A 21,993-nucleotide genomic window follows, 5' to 3' on the forward strand; every position below is an offset into this window, starting at 1 on the left:
AAGGATGCCCTGGAAATAATTTTGTGGTTGTTTCCTATATGCTTTTAAGCAATGGTTCTGGCCCACAGTATGCTAAGTGCCAGATGAAATAGCTATGCCACTGTAGATTATTATGATGATATAGTATAGTAGTCTGCATTTATGCATACTTTACTTCACTCTCTAGCATGGATGATCAAAGTAAAGCACAATTTCAAATTGAGAGCTGTGGTTTTATGTTTTACCCAGCTTATTTTGTATAAAAGCCTGCTGTGTATGAAGAGATTAACTTTTAGAGGGCTGGATCTGAGAACAAAATAACTGATCATTTTGTATCTTACCACATATTTCTGCATGTCATCATGCTCTTATGAATGTGTTCATTTAGAGTGAACAGCAACTGCTCTTCATTAAGATATAGCACACGTATGTTAGAGGGTTGGAAGGAGAGGCAGTAGTGTTCAGTTAAAGGCCTTCAACATATAAATGCTTTCAAAAGTTATTCATTATGCTTCCAGATTTTTTAGACTACCTGTAAGGCAAGTGAGCCTATATTATTAGTGAAAGCTGTTTAGTCTTCCCAGAGTCAGCTTAAATCCAAGGCTATTGAAAGTTTTTGAAACCATCATAAAAATGAGTCACTTATGTTTAATAATAATTTTCTATATAGTAATATTAATAATTATAACCCTCAAAAGGGAGTTTAAAAATCCTTCTCATGGAAAGTTGTTAACTTGCAATCTGTTTATATGAATGTTTTTCAGGTGGAAGTGACTCTTCCTGGGATAAGGATAAGATGCAGTCTCCTCTTGCTGCTCCTGGACCCCAACATGGAATTACTCATGCAGCCCTGGCTGGCCAGCCAGGCCTTGGAGGAGCTCCTACACTCAATCCACTGCAGCAGAACCAGCTACTCGCCAATAGTATGTATACTGTCCTCCCAAAATTTGGTGTGTAAGAAAAATACCACCCAAGACACACTGGACAACTTGCAATACCAGGGATGGTTTATTTCTCTTCGATAAGGTTTAACAATTTGAAGCTAGGAAGGTAGATAAAGAGGAATTCACTTGAAAGGGTGAGGTTTTTAGAACAGAGATATATTGAGTGGCCATATAGCAGAGTAGAGGAGGAGGCTATGTAAGAGAGTAGTTAAGAATTGTGGCTATAGTCACATAAACTTGGGCTTGAATTCCACATCTTTTGAATTCTGTATCACTGTCTGGTTCTGGAGAAATCAGATAAATTTTCCAAGTCTCAGTTTCTACAACTACAAAATAGGAATAAAAGTATACCTAGGCATTAAGGTTATTGAGAGGGCTAAAAATAATAAAGGAAAAACTGTTAGCAGTGACTTGCATATAGTAAGTACTTATTACTCAGTAGTCAAACTACAGCTGAATTATACAAATTCAGGTTTAAATAATGTTTTTAGGAACTTCAAAGTCTCAGAAATCTTTCTGTAGGAAAGCAGGCCTTATATATCTTGCTTCGTTAAAATCTTACTTTTCTTACAGACAGGAAATCTGGGAGAAGAATTCCATTATTCCTTTCTCTGAGACTTTCATTCCCCCACTAGGATTAAGACAACAGAGGAATTCTGAGATATTTTAACATGATGTCCTAAATCTTAATGAAATTCATCAGTTATTAAGCATATAAAGTAAGTTATGGTGTCATCCTTTAAGGAGATTATAATCTAAAGGATAAAATGTCTCATAAAAATGTAATGTTAAGCAAAGACAAATAAAATGAATGCCAGAAAAGTTGTAAATATTATGTCAAAACCAAGTGATTAAGATAGACATGTCATAAGGAAGGGGAACCTAGAGAACTTCTTGTTTCTGGTCTGACATATAAAGAGCTTATAAGTTGTCATTCTTGTCCTCACAACAAGAAAAAATTGGACAGTCTGAAAATCAACAGCTCTTTTAAATCCATCAGAGACTGAGTACACAGGGTACAGTTATCCTCCAAACTAGATACATTGGCAGATACAGAGAATCACAGATTATAGGGAGAAGAAGCCAGAGCTAGAGCCTGGTAGAAGAATTTAAAGAGTAATTGAGTTATTTCTGAAGATTCAGAGTGTATCTAGCTTGAGAGATAAAAGCTCCTGGGGGCCCACGCTAAGAGGGTCCCTACAGTTTCATGAGTTTTACCTCCAGAGCCCCATGAAGTTCTCAGGATGAAGACTTGAGAAAGTTGTCTTCATGCTTCTAGAAGAGGAGAGAAAAAATAACCATATCAAAATATGTCCAGAATGTTCTCTTCTCCTTAACAGAAGACCATCCTCAAAGGAAACTACTTTACCAGAGCTTAAACTATTTGGTTTCACCACAGCCTGACTTGGTGGAAGGGATACAGTAAACTCCAGTACCCTGTAGCCATTGATGTGAGGGAATAGAGATACAAAACTCCGTCCCCTTTAGTTTTTCATGTGGGGAAAGAGAAATACTCAACTCTAGTCCCCTCTAGCCTTCCTGTCTCATCTAAGAGGGCAAAAAGGCAGAAAATAACTTGTGAAAGTCACAGCTCAAGGGCACAATCTCACTAAGAGGCTGAGACTTGATCATAAGATTATAGACCATTTCTTCTCTCCGCACATTAGGGCTCTGCCTAATAACAGGGGGTTACAACTGAAAGAACAGAAAACCTCAGAAAGACTCTAGGAAAAAACAAAGAAAACAGGGAAGATAGGAAAATACAGCTGCTAATATGACAGCTACAGCAAACAGTAAACAGTCTAACTCCTTGCCAATAAACATAAAACTTCCCAATAAAGGTCTGTTTATGTCACTTCCCTTTACCCAACACACAATTTCTGGCTTTAAACAAAAAAATTGCAAGGCATGTAAAAGGCAAAAAACAGTATGAAGAGAAAAAACAAGTGACAGTACCAGAATTACATATAGCAGATATTTTAGAATTATCAGACTAGGAATTTTAAATAACTATGTTTAATATAATAAGAGAATGGGAAAAGTGGAAAACAAAAGTATTCATGGAAATTTTAAGCAGAGAAAGGGAAAATCTAAGCATCAAAAGGAAATACTGAAAATCAAAAATACTCCAATAAAATGAAGAATGCCTAAGATGGGTTCATCAGTAGACTGGCCAGAGTCAAGGCAAGGATTAGGAAACTTGGAGATATGTCAATAGAAACTTCCCAAACTGAAAAAAAACAAAGCAAAAGTGAATGAAAAAACAAACAAACAAAAACAAACAAACAAACAAACAAAACCAGAACAGCACATCCAAGTACTGTGTGGCAATTACAAAAGGTGTAGCACATATGTAATGGAAATACTAGAAGGACAAGATTGAAGGAAAGAAAGAGAAGAAGTATTTGAAGTAAGAATGGCTGAAAAATTTCCCAAATTAATGAGAGACTCCAAACTACAGATCCATAAAGCTTACAAAACACTAAGAAAGATACATATTAACAAATCTACTGCTATGTATATTATAATCAAAATGGAAAATCAAAAAGAAAAAATCTTGAAGGAAGACAGAGGGGGAAAAAAAACTCTTTACATATACAGGAACAAAGAGAAGAATTACTTTAGACTTACTTTCAGAAACCAGGCATTAAAGAATAGAGTGATGTGAAATTGTTGGTGATGAAAGAAAAAATTCCACCAACCTAGAATTTTGTATCCAGTGAAATTTTCCTTTAAAATGAGGAAATAAAGACTTCCTCAGATGAGCAAAAGTTAAAGGAATTTGTTACCATACCACCAGATCTGCCCTGTAAAAAATGTTAAAAGAAAGCCTTCAGAGAGAAGGAAAATGGTATAGGTCAGAAAGTAGGATCTACAAAAAGAAAGGAAGAGAGTTAGAGAAGGAATAAATTAAGGTAAATTATCTGTGTGTGTGTGTGTGTGTGTGTGTGTGTGTATATATATATATATATATATATATATACTTAATCGAACAATTAAACTGTTCCAAATAACAATAACAATGATATATTGGGTAATTACACTTTATGGATAAGTGAATAAGTGATATAAATGACAGTGATTTTATAAAGGACAGGAGGGAGGAATTGGAAATACTCTGCTATAAGGTAACTTCACTACCCATGAAATGGCTTAGTGTTATTTGAAAGAAGATTTAAATAAGTTGTAAAATGTATATTACAAACTCCAGGGAAATCACTTAAGTTTTTCTTTAAATAAGTATAATTGACATGATAAAAGAGGAGAGAAAAATGAATCATATTAAATGGTCAGTTAACACCAGAGATGGCAACAAAAGAGTGGAAGACAAGATTTAAAAAAAAGAAAAAAGACAAGGACATGAATAGAAAACAGTAACAAATATGATAGCTACCTATCGAACTATCATAATCACTTTAAATATGATTGGTCTAAATACACCAATTAAAGACATAGACTGGCCCATGAATATTAGTGACCTGGGATATTGATGATTTTGCTTGTACTTAAAATATTTCTTGTATAATCAGGTGTCAAGTAAAAAAAAAAAAGGAAAAGAAAAAGCAACAACAACAAAAAGAAAAAATAATGGAGACAAAGTAGATAAGAAAACCCAGGAGCCAGACATGCTGAGAACCACCCTCCCACCAGTGGGCTGGAACAATCCCTGAGACTGCCTGAGCAGTGCAGCCAGCCCAGTCAACACCCAGCCCTACACACCAGTGGGCTTGAAGCCATTGCACAATGGAAGACCTGGCAGCCAAATGGGCTGGGGATTAACCCCACCTACCAGTGTGCCCATAGTAGTTGAACCCATCACAACAGAAGGGCTCATGCAGCGCAGACAGAAGGCACTCCTAGAGCACATAGCTCTGCCGACCAGAAGGTTTATGCTGCTGTGCCCCATAGGACGTCTCCTATAAAAGGCCAATTTTCCGAAATCAGGAAATGTAACCAACCTACTTAATACATAGAAATATACATAGAAAATTAGGCAAAGTGAGGAGACAGAGGAATGTGTTCCAAACAAAGGAACATGACAAAAACCACAGAAGAAGAACATAGTGAAGTGGAAATAAGCAATCTACCCAATAAAGAGTTCAATTTAATAATCATAAAGATGCTCAATGAAGTCAGGAGAAGAATAGATGAACACAGTGAGAAGCTTAACAAATAGTTACAAAATATAAGTAAGAAGTAAACAGAAATGAAGAATACAATAACCTAAATAAAAAATGCACTAGAAAGGATCAATAGTAGATTAGATGATACAGAGGAATGCATTGAAAAATGGAAGACAGAGTAATGGAAATCACTCAAGCTGAACAGAAATAAAGGAAAATAATTTTTAAAAATGAGAACAGTTTAGAAGACACCTGGGACAATATCAAGCATTCTAACATCAGCATGCTGTGGGGGGGGGGGGGCAGGAGGAAAAGAGAGGGCAGATAAATTATTTGAAGAAATAATAGCTGAAAACTTCCCTACCCTGGGAAAGGAAGTGAACATCCAGGTCCAGGAAGCACAGATAGTCCCAGACAAGGTGAAAGCAAACAGATCCACACCAAGACAAATTACAATTAAAATGACAAAAAATAAAGAAAACAGTAATATGCAAGCAGCTGGTTACTTTGCATTACGTGGGCTTCTCACTGCTGTGGCCTCTCCCGCTGCGGAGCACAGGCTCTGGACGCGCAGGCCCAGCAGCCATGGCTCACGGGCCTAGCCGCTCCGCGGCATGTGGGATCTCCCCAGACCGGGGCACGAACCCGTGTCCCCTGCATCGGCAGGCGGACTCTCAACCACTGCGCCACCAGGGAAGCCCGCAGCTGGTTACTTTGAAAGGAACTTCCGTAAAAATATTGGACACTTATCAGCAGAAACTTTGCAGGCCAGAAATGACTGGCATGATGAAAGTGATTAATGGCAAAAACCTACAATGAAGAATAAACAATCTGGTAAGGCTGTCGTTCATATTTGAAGGAGAGAGAGTTTTACAGACAAGCAAAAACTGAAGAGTTCAGCACCACTAAAACTGCTTTGCAAGAAATGTTAAAATAACTTCTTTAAGCGGAAAAGACCACAACTAGAAATATAAAAATTATGAAAGGAAATGTCTCATTGGTAAAGATAAACGTACAGGAAAGGTAGTAGATCAACCACTTAAAAGCTGGTAGTAAGGTTAAAAGATAAAAGTAGTAAAATCATCTATATCCACAATAAGTAGTTAAGTGATATAAAAAACAAAAAAATGTAAAATATGACATCAAAAACATTGCCTGTGAGGGATGGAGAATAAAGTGCAGGGTTGTTAGAATCTGTTTGAACTTAAGAGATCATCCACTTAATATATGAACCACATGGTAAACACAAACCAAAAACCTATAATAGATACACACAAAAAAGGAGAAAGTGTTCAAACATAACATTAAAGATAGTCATCAAATCACAAGGGAAGAGAGCAAAAGGTAAGAAAGGAACAAAAGATAACTTCAAAAACAATCAGAAAACAAAATGACAGTACGTACATATCTATCAATAATTACTTTAAATGTAAATGAACTAAATATTCCAACCAAGAGAAACAGGTTTAGTTATATGGACTAAAAAACAAGACTCATACATATGCTGCTTATAAGAGACTCACTTCAGATCTAAAGACACATACAGACTGAAACTGAGAGGATGGGAAAAGGTACTTCATGCAGATGGAAATGAAGAAAGCTGGGGTAGCAATACTTATATTAGACAACACAGACTTTAAAACAAAGACTGTAGCAAGAGAAAGAAGGGCGTTACATAATTATAAAAGGATCAATCCAACAACTAGATATAACAATTATAAATATATGTGAACTCAACATAAGAGCACCCAAATGCATAGCAAATGCTATCAAACATAAAAGGAGAAATTGACAGTAATAAAATAATAGTAGGTGACATTTACACCCCATTTACATCAGTGGATCTATCACTCAGACAAAAATCAATAAGGAAACATTGGCCTTAAATGACACATTAGATCAGATGGAATTAAAAGATACATACATAGAACATGCCATCCAAAAGCTGCAGAATAACATTCTTTTCAAGTGCACATGGAACACTTTCCAGGATAGATCACATGCTGGGCCACAAACAAGTCCCAATAAATTTAGCAAGGTTGAAATCATATCAAGCATCTTTTCCCACCACAACGCTATGAGACTAGAAATCAGCCATAATTAAATGAACTGCAAAAACACAAAAATGTGGAGGCTACACAATATGCTACTGAACAATCAATGTGTCAGTAAGAAATCAAAGAGGAAATTAAAAATACCTGGAGACAAATGGAAATGGAAAAAAATAATTCAAAATCTATGGAAAACAAAAGCAATTCTAAGAGGGTTGTTTATAGTGATATAAGTCCATTCCTGGAAAGGAGAAAAATCTTAAACAACTTAACCTTACACATAAAGGAACTAGAAAAAAAAATCCCAAAGTTAGTAGAAAGAAAGAAATAACAAAGATCAGAGCAGAAATAAATGATATAGAGACAAAAATAGTAAAGATCAAGGAAACTAAGAGTTGGTTCTGTTAAAAGGTAAACAACATTGTTAAACCTTTAGGCAGACCCATGAAGAAAAAAAGAAAGAAGACCCAACGAAATAAAATCAACAATGAAAAAGGAGAATTTAAACCAAAACCGTAGAAATACAAAGGATCCTAAGAGTTTACCTCAAACAATTACATGCCAATAAAATGGACAACCTAGAAGAAATGGAAAAATTTCTAGAAATGTACAGTCTCCCAGGATTAACTCTGAAAGAAATAGAAAATATGACCAGACCACTAAGGAAATCAAATTAATAATAGAAAAACTCCCAACAAATAAAAGTCCAGTAACAGATGGCTTCACAGGTGAATTCTACCATACATTTAAAGAAGAGTGAATGCCTATCATTCTCAAACTATTCCAAAATATTGAAAAGGAAAGAATGCTTCCAAACTAATTCCATGAAGCCAGTGTCACACTTATACCAAAATCAGACAAAGGCACCACAAAAAATAAAATTAGAGGCCAATATCACCGATGAGCATAGATGCAAAAAATCTCAACAAAATATTAGCAAACTGTATCAGCAATTGTTTAAAAAGATCATATACCATGATCAAGTGGAATTTATTACAGGGATGCAAGGATGGCTCAATATCTGAAACTCAGTCAACATAATACACCACATTAGCAAAACAAAAGATAAAAATCATCTCAATAGATGCAGAAAAAGCTTTTGATAAAATCCAACATCCATTTATGATTAAAAACTCTTAATAATATTGGTATAGAGGGAAGATATCTCAACATAATAAAGGCCATATATTACAGACCTACATCCAACAGAGTACACAATGGTGAAAAGCTCATAACACTTCATCTAAGGTCAGGAACAAGACAAGGATGCCCACTCTCGCCACTTTTATTCAAGATCATTCTAGCCACAGCAATCAGATAAGAAAAAATAAATAAGAGGAACCCAAATTTGAAGGGAAGTAAAAACTGTCACGGTTTGTAAATGATGTGATACTATATAGAGAACACTCTAAAGATACTACCCAAAACTATTAGGGCTAAAAATCAAATTCAGTAAAGTTGTAGGAAACAAAATTAATATACAGAAATCTATTGCATTTATATACACTAACAATGAACTATCTGAAAGAGAAGTTAAGAAAACAATTTCATTTGCAATTGCATTAAAAATAATGAAATACCTAGGAATAAGCCAAATCAAGAAGTTAAAAGATTTGTACTCAGAAAACTGTAAGACAGTGATGAAAGAAATGGAAGATGACACAAACAAATACAAGGAAACGCTATGCTCATGGATTGGAAAAATTAATATTGTTAAAATGACCATACTACCCAAGGCAATCTACAGATTCAATGCAGACTCTATCAAAATACCCATGGCATTTTTCACAGAACTAGAACAAATAATTCTAAAATTTATATGGAAAAACAAAAGACCCCAAAACAATCTTGAGAAAGAAAAACAAAGCTGGAGGTGTCATGCTCCCTGATTCCAAGCTGTACTTCAAAGCTACAGTAATCCAAACAGTATGGCACTGGCATAAGAACAGACACATAGATCAATGAAACAGAATAGGGAGCCCAGATATGATCTGAGACTCACGTGGTCAATAAATCTCTGGAAAAGGAAGCAAAGTTTACAATGGGGAAAAGATAGCCTCTTCAGTAAATGGTGTTGGGAAACTGGACAGCTACATGGAAAAGAAGCAAACTGGACTACTTTCTCACACAATATACAAAAATAAACTCAAAACAGATTAAAGACTTAAAAGAAAAACCTGAAACATAAAACTCTTACAACAAAACATAGGCAGTAAGTTCTTTGACATCAATCTTAGCAATATATTTTTGGATATGTGTCCTCAGGCAAGGAAAACAAAAGCAAAAATAATCAATTGTGACTAACTAAACTAAAAAAAACACTTTTGCACAGTGAAGGAAACTATTAATAAAAGAAAATTCTGCCTACTGAATGGGAGAAGACATTTATAAAAGATATATCTGATAAGGCATTAATATCCAAAACATACAAAGGACTCATACAACTCAACATCAAAAAATCACTTGATTAAAAAATGGTCAGTGGACCTGAATTGACATTTTTCCAAAGAAGACATGCAGGTGGCCAACAGACACATAAAAGTATACTCAACATCACTAATCATCAGGGAAATGTAAATCAAAACCAAAATGAGATCTCACCTCATGCCTGTCAAAAAGACAAGAAGTAACAAATATTGTCAAGGATTTGGAGAAAAGGAACCTTCATGCACTGTTGATGGAATGTAAATTGGTGTATCCACTATGTAAAATGATATGGATATTCCTCAAAAATTGAAAATAGAACTACCATACCATCCAGTAGTTCCACTCCTGGGTATTTATCTGAGGAAACCAAAAATACTAATTTGTAAGAAAAAATATGTACTTAACTGTTCATAGCATCATCATTATTATTATTTTTAATTGTACATGATGTTTTATTTTTTATTATTTTTGTAACAAGATCTGTCCTCAAGGGAAGCTATTTTTTTTTTTTTTTAGTTTCTGCTTTATAACAAAGTGAATCAGGCATAAATATACATCTGTTCCCATATCTCTTCCCTCTTGTGTCTCCCTCCCTACCACCCTCCCTATTCCACAACTCCAGGCGGTCACAAAGCACCGAGCTGATCTCCCTGTGCTATGCAGCTGCTTCCCACTGTCAATCTACCGTAAGTTTGGTAGTGTATATATGTCCATGCCTCTCTCACACTTTGTCACAGCTTTCCCTACCCCCTCCCCATATCCTCAAGTCCATTCTCAAGTAGGTCTGTGTCTTTATTCCCGTTTTACCCCTAGGTCCTTCATGACATTTACTTTTTCTTAAATTCCATATATATATGTGTTAGCATATGGTATTTGTCTTTCTCTTTCTGACTTACTTCATTCTGTATGACAGACTCTAGGTCTATCCACCTCATTACAGATCAATTTTGTTTCTTTTAATGGCTGAGTAATATTCCATTGTATATATGTGCCACATCTTCTTTACCCATTCATCCGATGATGGACACTTAGGTTGTTTCCATCTCTGGGCTATTGTGAATAGAGCTGCAATGAACATTTTGGTACATGTCTCTTTTTGAATTATGGTTTTCTCAGGGTATATGCCTAGCAGTGGGATCGCTGGGTCATATGGTAGTTCTATTTGTAGTTTTTTAAGGAACCTCCATACTGTTCTCCATAGAGGCTGTACCAATTCACATTCCCACCAGCAGTGCAAGAGTGTTCCCTTTTCTCCACACCCTCTCCAGCATTTATTGTTTCTAGATTTCTTGATGATGGCCATTCTGACTGGTGTGAGATGATATCTCATTGTAGTTTTGATTTGCATTTCTCTAATGATTAACGATGTTGAGAATTCTTTCATGTGTTTGTTGGCAGTCTGTATATCTTCTTTGGAGAAATGCCTATTTAAGTCTTCTGCCCATTTTTGGATTGGGTTGTTTGTTTTTTTGCTATTGAGCTGCATGAGCTGCTTATAAATTTTGGAGATAAATCATTTGTCAGTTGCTTCATTTGTAAATATTTTCTCCCATTCTGAGGGTTGTCTTTTGGTCTTCTTTATGGTTTCCTTTGCTGTGCAAAAGCTTTGAAGTTTCATTAGGTCCCATTTGTTTATTTTTGTTTTTATTTCCATTTCTCTAGGAGGTGGGTCCAAAAGGATCTTGCTGTGATTTATGTCATAGACTGTTCTGCCAATATTTTCCTCTAAGAGTTTGATAGTTTCCTGCCTTACATTTAGGTCATTAATCCATTTTGAGCTTATTTTTGTGTAAGGTGTTAGGGAGAGATCTAAGCTCATACTTTTACATGTCCCTGTCCAGTTTTCCCAACAACACTTATTGAAGAGGCTGTCCTTTCTCCACTGTACATTCCTGCCTCCTTTATCAAAGATAAGTTGACCATATGTGCGTGGGTTTATCTCTGGGCTTTCTATCCTCTCCCATTGATCTATCTTTCTGTTTTTGTGCCAGTACCACACTGTCTTGATTACTGTAGCTTTGTAGTATAGTCTGAAGACAAGGTGCCTGATTCCTCCAGCTCTGTTTTTCATTCTCAAGATTGCTTTGGCTATTCAGGGTCTTTTGTTTTTCCAAACAAATTTTGAAACATTTTGTTCTAGTTCTGTAAAAAATGCCAGTGGTAGTTTGATAGGTATTGCATTGAATATGTAGCTTGCTTTGGGTAGTACAGTCATTTTCACAATATTAATTCTTCCAATCCAAATACAGGATATATCTGTCCATCTATTTGTATCATCTTTAATTTCTTTCATCAGTGTCTTATAATTTTCTGCATACAGGTCTTTTGTCTCCTTAGGTAGGTTTATTCCTAGATATTTTACTCTTTTTGTTGCAATGGTAAATGGGAGTGTTTTCTTGATTTCACTTTCAGATTTTTCATCATTAGTGCACAGGAATGCCAGAGATTTCTGTGCATTAATTTTGTATCCTGCTACTTTGTGAAATTCATTGATTAGCTCTAGTAGGTTTCTGTTAGCATCTTTAGGATACTCTATGTATAGTGTCATGTCATCTGCAAACAGTGACAGCTTTACTTCTTCTTTTCCAATTTGGATTCCTTTTATTTCCTTTTCTTCTCTGATTGCTGTGGCTAAAACTTCCAAAACTATGTTGAATAAGAGTGGTGAGAGTGGGCAGCCTTGTCTTGTTCCTGATCTTAGTGGAAATGGTTTCAGTTTTTCACCATTGAGGACAATGTTGGCTGCGGGTTTGTCATATATGGCCTTTGTTATGTTGAGGAAAGTTCCCTCTATGCCTACTTTCTGCAGGGTTTTTATCGTAAATGGGTGCTGAATTTTGTCGAAAACTTTCTCTTCATCTATTAAGATGATCATATGGATTTTCTCCTTCAGTTTGTTAATATGGTGTGTCACATTGATTGGTTTGCGTATATTGAAGAATCCTTGCATTCCTGGAATAAACCCCACTTCATCATGGTGTATGATCCTTTTACTGTGCTGTTGGATTCTGTTTGCTAGTATTTTGTTGAGGATTTTTGCATCTATGTTCATCAGTGATATTGGCCTGTAGTTTTCTTTCTTTGTGACATCCTTGCCTGGTTTTGGTATCAAGGTGATGGTGGCCTCGTAGAATGAGTTTGCGAGTGTTCCTCCCTCTGCTATATTTTGGAAGAGTTTGAGAAGGATAGATGTTAGCTCTTCTCTTAATGTTTGATAGAATTCGCCTGTGAAGCCATCTGGTCCTGGGCTTTTGTTTGATGGAAGATTTTTAATCACAGTTTCAATTTCCGTGCTTGTGATTGGTCTATTCATATTTTACATTTCATCCTGATTCAGTCTTGGCAGGTTGGGCATTTCTAAGAATTTGTCCATTTCTTCCAGTTCGTCCATTTTATTGGCATAGAGTTGCTTGTAGTAATCTCTCATGATCTTTTTTATTTCTGCAGTGTCAGTTGTTACTTCTCCTTTTTCATTTCTAATTCTATTGATTTGAGTCTTCTCCCTTTTTTTCTTGATGTGTCTGGCTAATGGTTTTTCAATTTTGTTTATCTTCTCAAAGAACCAGCTTTTAGTTTTATTGATCTTTGCTATCGTTTCCTTCATTTCTTTTTCATTTATTTCTGATCTGATCTTTATGATTTCGTTCCTTCTGCTAACATTGGGGGATTTTTGTTCTTCTTTTTCTAATTGCTTTAGGTGCAGGGTCAGGTTGTTTACTCTAGACCTAGCAGCATTATTTATAGTAGCCAAGATAATGGAAGCCACCTAAATGTCTACAACTGATGAATGGTTAAAGAAGAGGTGGAATATTACTCAGCAATAATAATAAAGAATGAAATCTTGCTATTTGCAACAACGTGGATGGACCTGGAGGGTATTATGCTTTGAGAAATGTCAGACAGAGAAAGACAAACACTGTGTGTTTTCACTTATATGTGGAATTTAAAAAACAAATCAAATTAACAAATATTACAAAACATATGCAGACTCACAGATTCAGAGAACAAAGTAGTTGTTACCACAAGGGGCACGTGTGGGCGGAAGGGCAAAATGTTGGCAGTGATTAAGAGGTACAAACTACAAGTTATAAAACAAATAAATCTTAGGGATGTAATGACCAACACAGGTAATAGGGTCAATATTTTATAATAAATTTGTATGGTGCATAATCTATAAAAGTATCAAATAACCAAGTGTACACCTGAAGCTAATATAACGTTGTAAGTCAATCATATTTCAATTAAAGAAAAGAAATAGTCCAATTAAAAATGGGTCAAGGACCTGAACAGACACCTCATCAAATAAGACATACAGATGACAAATAATCATATGAAAATATACTCAATATCATATGCCATTAGTGTGTTTCAGATTAAAACAAAATAAGATACCCCTGCACATGTATTGGAATGGCTAAAATCCAAAACTTCATCAACATTAATTGCTGGTATGGATTTGGAGCAAGAGGAGCTCTCATTCATTGCTGGTGGGAATGCAATATGGGGCAGCCATTTTGGAAAGCATTTGACAGTTTCTCACAGAACTAAACAGAGTCTCCCTTGTTTATCAAATGAATTGAAAATTTATGTCCACACAAGTATCTACATACCAATGTTTATAGAAACTCTATTCATAATTGCTAAAAGTTGGAAGCAAACCACAGTGTCCTTCAATAGCTGAATGAGTAAACAAACTGTGGTATATCCATGCCATGGAAGAATAGTTAGCAATAAAAACAAATGAGTTGTGATGCTTGGAAAAGACTAGTGCATATTTCTAAGTGAAACAAAGCCAGTCTGAAAAAACCAAATACTGTATGAGTCCACTTATATGGCATTCAGGAAAAGGCAAATCTATAGAGACATTAAAAGCCAAGTGTAAGAGGAGGAGTGAATAGATGGAGCAGAGGGGATTTTTAAGGCCAGATAAACTAACTATTCTGTATTATACTGTAATGGTAGATACATGATACTGTGCATTTGTGAAAATCCTTAAAATTTGCAACACAAAGAATGAACCTTATTGCACACTATGGACAGTAGTTAATAATAATGTATCAATATTGATTCATCCATTGTAGTAAGTGTACCTCACTAATCCATGATGTTACTTAGAGGGGAAACTGCTGGTGGAGGGGAAGTATATGGAAATTCTCTGTAAATTCTGCTCACTTTATTTTCTGTAAACCTAAAACTGCTCTAAAATTAAAGTCCATTGATTAAAAAGAGGAGGAGGACTTTTACCATACCCAAGTAAATGCATTAGAGTGGTAGATTCCAGAGAGAGGCATCAACAAAAGTGAAGGCTAAGGTAAGTTAAAATTGCAAAGAGCTACACCTAGTGCAGAGGGGCTAGAGTAGAGCATACACAGAGGGATATAGTAAGATATCAAAGCTAGAAAGATATTTTCACATGAAACCAAAGAGCTTATATTTTATTCTAGAGACCATGAGTAGCCACTTAAAGTCTTAAAATTGGAGTGGAAAGACAAATTAAATGGCATAGGAAAACCAGGAAGACAGGTTACCTTCTAGGCATGGTGGGATTGGTGCCTGACTGTAGAATGCAATATATCACAGAGGAAAACATGACTTGGTAACCAAATGAATGTGATATTTTAGAGGGAAGATTAGAGTATTATTGAAGTTTGTAACCTTAATGGCTGGGAGGAGGTGGTGCCATGCACTTACATAAAAGTTATAGGAGTTGCCAGAATACCAAGATGCATTAGAAAGAGTGCTTATACACAGACTTCCGGGTAAGATGGCGGAAGAGTAAGACGCGGAGATCACCTTCCTCCTCACGGATACACCAGAAATACAGCTACACGTGGAACAACTCCTACAGAACACCTACTGAACGCTGGCAGAAGACCCCAGACCTCCCAAAAGGCAAGAAACTCCCCACATACCTGGGTAGGGCAAAGCGGAGAGATTCCCGCACAGAGGATCGGTGCCGAGCGGCACTCACCAGCCCGAGAGGCTTGTCTGCTCGCCCGCCGGGGCGGGCGGCGCTGGAAGCTGAGGCTCGGGCTTCGGTCAGAGCGCAGGGAGAGGACTGGGGCTGGCGGCGAGAACTCAGCCTGAAGGGGGCTAATGTGCCACAGCTAGCCGGGAGGGAGTCCGGGAAAACTCTGGAGCTGCCGAAGAGGCAAGAGACTTGTTCTTCCCTCTTGGTTTCCTGCTGCGCGAGGAGAGGGGATTAAGAGCGCTGCTTAAAGGGGCTCCACAGACGGGCGCGAGTCGCGACTGAAAGCGCGGAGCCCAGTGACGGGCGTGGGACGCTGGGGCTGCTGCTGCCGCCGCCAAGAAGCCCGTGTGCGAGCGCAGGTCACTGTCCACACCGCCCTTCCGGGAGCCTGAGCAGCCCGCCACTGCCGGGGTCCCGGGATCCAGGGGCGGCTTCCCTGGGAGAACGCACGGCGCGCCTCGGGCTGGTGCAACGTCACGCCGACCTCTGCCGCTGCAGGCTCGCCCCGCACTCCGTGCCCCTCCCTCCCGCCCGGCCTGAGTGAGCCAGAGTTCCCGAAGAGGCTGCTCCTTTAACCCTTTCCTGTCTGAGCGAAGAACAGACGCCCTCCGGCGACCTACACGCAGAGGCGGGGCCAAATCCAAAGCTGAGACCCGGGAGCTGTGAGAACAAAGAAGAGAAAGGGAAACCTCTCCCAGCAGCCTCAGAAGCAGCGGATTAAAGCTCCACAATCAACTTGATGTACCCTGCATCTGTGGAATACATGAATAGACAACAAATCATCCCAAATTGAGGAGCCAGGAGTCAGTACTGTGCCTCTGAGGTGGGAGAGCCAACTTCAGGACACTGGTCCACAAGAGACCTCCCAGCTCCACATAATATCAAACGGCGAAAATCTTCCAGAGATCTCCATCTCAACACCAGCACCCAGCTTCACTCAACGACCAGCAAGCTACAGTGCTGGACACCCTATGCCAAACAACTAGCAAGACAGGAACACAACGCCACCCATTAGCAGAGAGGTGGCCTAAAATCATAAAAAGTCTGCAGACACCCCAAAACACACCACCAGACGTGGACCTGCCCACCAGAAAGACAAGATCCAGCCTCATCCACCAGAACACAGGCACTAGTCCCCTCGACCAGGAAACCTACACAACCCACTAAACCAACCTTAGCCACTGGGGACAGACACCAAAAACAACAGGAACTACGAACCTGCAGCCGGCAAAAAGGAGACCCCAAACACAGTAACATAAGCAAAATGAGAAGACAGAAAAACACACAGCAGGAGAAGGAGCAAGATAAAAACCCACCAGACCTAACAAATGAAGAGGTAATAGGCAGTCTATCTGAAAAAGAATTCAGAATAATGATAGTAAAGATGATCCAAAATCTTGGAAATAGAATAGACAAAATGCAAGAAACAGTTAACAAGGACCTAGTAGAACTAAAGATGAATCAAGCATCGATTAAAAACACAATAAATGAAATGAAAAATACTCTAGATGGGATCAATAGCAGAATAACTGAGGCAGAAGAACGGATAAGTGAGGTGGAAGATAAAATAGTGGAAATAACTAATGCAGAGCAAAATAAAGAGAAAAGAATGAAAAGAACAGAGGACAATATCAGAGACCTCTGGGACAACATTAAACGCACCAACATTCGAATTATAGGGGTTCCAGAAGAAGAAGAGAAAAAGAAAGGGACTGAGAAAATATTTGAAGAGATTATAGTTGAAAACTTCCCTAATATGGGAAAGGAAATAGTTAATCAAGTCCAAGAAGCACAGAGAGTCCCATACAGAATAAATCCAAGGAGAAATACGCCAAGACACATATTAATCAAACTGTCAAAAATTAAACACAAAGAAATCATATTAAAAGCAGCAAGGCAAAAACAACAAATAACACACAAGGGAATCCCCATCAGGATAACAGCTGATCTCTCAGCAGAAACTCTACAAGCCAGAAGGGAGTGGCAGGACATAATTAAAGTGATGAAGGAGAGAAACCTGCAACCAAGATTACTCTACCCAGCAAGGATCTCATTCAGATTTGATGGAGAAATTAAAACGTTTACAGACAAGCAAAAGCTGAGAGAGTTCAGCACCACCAAACCAGCTTTACAACAAATGCTAAAGGAACTTCTCTAGGCAAGAAACACAACAGAAGGAAAAGACCTACAATAACGAACCCAAAACAATTAAGAAAATGGGAATAGGAACATACATATCGATAATTACCTTAAATGTAAATGGACTAAACGCTCCCACCAAAAGACACAGATTGGCTGAATGGATACAAAAACAAGACCCATATATATGCTGTCTACAAGAGACCCACTTCAGACCTAGAGACACATACAGACTGAAAGTAAGGGGATGGAAAAAGATATTCCATGCAAATGGAAACCAAAAGAAAGCTGGAGTAGCAATTCTCATATCAGACAAAATAGACTTTAAAATAAAGACTACTAGAAGAGACAAAGAAGGACACTACATAATGATCAAGGGATCGATCCAAGAAGAAGATATAACAATTGTAAATATTTATGCACCCAACATAGGAGCACCTCAATACATAAGGCAAACACTAACAGCCATAAAAGGAGAAATCGACAGTAACACAATCATAGTAGGGGACTTTAACACCCCACTTTCACCAATGGACAGATCATCCAAAATGAAAATAAATAAGGAAACACAAGCTTTAAATGATACATTAAACAAGATGGACTTAATTGATATTTATAGGACATTCCATCCAAAAACAACAGAATACACATTTTTCTCAAGTGCTCATGGAACATTCTCCAGGATAGATCATATCTTGGGTCACAAATCAAGCCTTGGTAAATTTAAGAAAATTGAAATTGTATCAAGTATCTTTTCCGACCACAATGCTATGAGACTAGATATCAATTACAGGAAAAGAGCTATAAAAAATACAAACACATGGAGGCTAAACAATACATTACTTAATAACGAAGTGATCACTGAAGAAATCAAAGAGGAAATAAAAAAATACCTAGAAACAAATGACAGTGGAGACACGACGACCCAAAACCTATGGGATGCAGCAAAAGCAGTTCTAAGAGGGAAGTTTATAGCAATACAATCCCACCTTAAGAAACAGGAAATATCTCGACTAAACAACCTAACCTTGCACCTAAAGCAATTAGAGAAAGAAGAACAAAAACATCCCAAAGTTAGCAGAAGGAAAGAAATCATAAAAATCAGATCAGAAATAAATGAAAAAGAAATGAAGGAAACAATAGCAAAGATCAATAAAACTAAAAGCTGGTTCTTTGAGAAGATAAACAAAATTGATAAACCATTAGCCAGACTCATCAAGAAAAAAAGGGAGAAGACTCAAATCAATAGAATTAGAAATGAAAAAGGAGAAGTAACAACTGACACTGCAGAAATACAAAAGATCGTGAGAGATTACTATAAGCAACTCTATGCCAATAAAATGGACAACCTGGAAGAAATGGACAAATTCTTAGAAATGCACAACCTGCCAAGACTGAATCAGGAAGAAATAGAACATATGAACAGACCAATCACAAGCACTGAAATTGAAACTGTGATAAAAAATCTTCCAACAAACAAAAGCCCAGGACCAGATGGCTTCACAGGCGAATTCTATCAAGCATTTAGAGAAGAGCTAACGCCTATCCTTCTCAAACTCTTCCAAAATATAGCAGAGGGAGGAACACTCCCAAACTCATTCTACGAGGCCACCATCACCTTGATACCAAAACCAGACAAGGATGTCACAAAGAAAGAAAACTACAGGGCAATATCACTGATGAACATAGATGCAAAAATCCTCAACAAAATACTAGCAAACAGAATCCAACAGCACATTAAAAGGATCATACACCATGATCAAGTGGGGTTTATCCCAGGAATGCAAGGATTCTTCAATATACGCAAATCAATCAACGTGATACACCATATTAACAAATTGAAGGAGAAAAACCATATGATCATCTCAATAGATGCAGAGAAAGCTTTCGACAAAATTCAACACCCATTCATGATAAAAACCCTGCAGAAAGTAGGCATAGAGGGAACTTTCCTCAACATAATAAAGGCCATATATGACAAACCCACAGCCAGCATCGTCCTCAATGGTGAAAAACTGAAACCATTTCCACTAAGATCAGGAACAAGACAAGGTTGCCCACTCTCACCACTCTTATTCAACATAGTTTTGGAAGTTTTAGCCACAGCAATCAGAGAAGAAAAGCAAATAAAAGGAATCCAAATTGGAAAAGAAGAAGTAAAGCTGTCACTGTTTGCAGATGACATGATACTATACATAGAGAATCCTAAAGATGCTACCAGAAAACTACTAGAGCTAATCAATGAATTTGGTAAAGTTGCAGGATACAAAATTAATGCACAGAAATCTCTGGCATTCCTATATACTAATGATGAAAAATCTGAAAGTGAAATCAAGGAAACACTCCCATTTACCATTGCAACAAAAAGAATAAAATATCTAGGAATAAACCTACCTAAGGAGACAAAAGACCTGTATGCAGAAAATTATAAGACACTGATGAAAGAAATTAAAGATGATACAAATAGATGGAGAGATGTACCATGTTCTTGGATTGGAAGAATCAACATTGTGAAAATGACTCTACTACCCAAAGCAATCTACAGATTCAATGCAATCCCTATCAAAATACCACTGGCATTTTTCACAGAACTAGAACAAAAAATTTCACAATTTGTATGGAAACACAAAAGACCCCGAATAGCCAAAGCAATCTTGAGAACGAAAAATGGAGCTGGAGGAATCAGGCTCCCTGACTTCAGACTATACTACAAAGCTGCAGTAATCAAGACAGTATGGTACTGGCACAGAAACAGAAAGATAGATCAATGGAACAGGATAGAAAGCCCAGAGATAAACCCACGGACATATGGTCACCTTATCTTTGATAAAGGAGGCAGGAATGTACAGTGGAGAAAGGACAGTCTCTTCAATAAGTGGTGTTGGGAAAACTGGACAGGGACATGTAAAAGTATGAGATTCGATCACTCCCTAACACCATACACAAAAATAAGCTCAAAATGGATTAAAGACCTAAATGTAAGGCCAGACACTATCAAACTCTTAGAGGACAACATAGGCAGAACACTCTATGACATAAATCACAGCAAGATCCTTTTTGACCCACCTCCTAGAGAAATGGAAATAAAGACAAAAATAAACACATGGGACCTAATGAAACTTAAAAGCTTTTGCACAGCAAAGGAAACCATAAACAAGACCAAAAGACAACCCTCAGAATGGGAGAAAATATTTGCAAATGAAGCAACTGACAAAGGATTAATCTCCAAAATTTATAAGCAGCTCATGCAGCTCAATAACAAAAAAACAAACAACCCAATCCAAAAATGGGCAGAAGACCTAAATAGACATTTCTCCACAGAAGATATACAGACTGCCAACAAACACATGAAAGGATGCTCAACATCTTTACTAATTAGAGAAATGCAAATCAAAACTACAATGAGATATCATCTCACACCAGTCAGAATGGCCATCATCAAAAAATCTAGAAACAATAAATGCTGGAGAGGGTGTGGAAAAAAGGGAACACTCTTGCACTGCTGGTGGGAATGTGAATTGGTACAGCCACTATGGAGAACGGTATGGAGGTTCCTTAAAAAACTACAAATAGAACTACCATATGACCCTGCAATCCCACTACTGGGCATATACCCTGAGAAAACCATAATTCAAAAAGAGACATGTACCAAAATGTTCATAGCAGCCCTATTTACAATAGCCCGGAGATGGAAACAACCTAAGTGTCCATCATCGGATGAATGGGTAAAGAAGATGTGGCACATACATACAATGGAATATTACTCAGCCATAAAAAGAAATGAAATTGAACTATTTGTAATGAGGTGGATGGACCTAGAGTCTGTCATACAGAGTGAAGTAAGTCAGAAAGAGAAAGACAAATACTGTATGCTGACACATATATATGGAATTTAAGAAAAAAAAAAGGTCATGAAGAACATAGGGGTAAGACAGGAATAAAGACACAGACCTACTAGAGAATGGACTTGAGGATATGGGGAGGGGGAAGGGTAAGCTGTGACAAAGTGAAAGAGCGGCATGGACATATATACACTACCAAACGTAAGGTAGATAGCTAGTGGGAAGCAGCCGCATAGCACAGGGAGATCAGCTCGGTGCTTTGTGACCGCCTGGAGGGGTGGGATAGGGAGGGTGGGAGGGAGACGCAAAAGGGAGGGGATATGGGAACATATGTATACATATAACTGATTAAATTTGTGATAAAAAATAAATAAATAAATAAATAAATAAATAAATAAATAAACTAAAAAAAAAAAAGAAAGAGTGCTTATAGTCCTCTTCCTGATGCCCTTGTGGTTGACAGGAAAGAAAAAATCCATTTCGGTGATTTTTAAAAAGAGTTTGTCTTCATTACCA

General features: G+C 37.4%; 1 protein-coding gene across 1 annotated transcript in view; it reads left to right on the forward strand.

Annotated features, from left to right (window-relative positions):
• The window catches only part of DACH2 (dachshund family transcription factor 2), a gene marked incomplete at both ends in the record, with an annotated part of 663,098 nt that overhangs the window by 453,009 nt on the left and 188,096 nt on the right, over positions 1-21,993 (forward strand). The window contains one exon of the mRNA XM_079727906.1: positions 744-902. Coding sequence (XP_079584032.1) covers positions 744-902 — 159 coding nt within the window. The remainder of the gene's footprint in view (positions 1-743; positions 903-21,993) is intronic.

Source organism: Hyperoodon ampullatus (assembly GCF_949752795.1).
Source record: "Hyperoodon ampullatus genome assembly, chromosome: X".
NCBI classification, from domain to species: Eukaryota; Metazoa; Chordata; class Mammalia; order Artiodactyla; family Ziphiidae; genus Hyperoodon; species Hyperoodon ampullatus.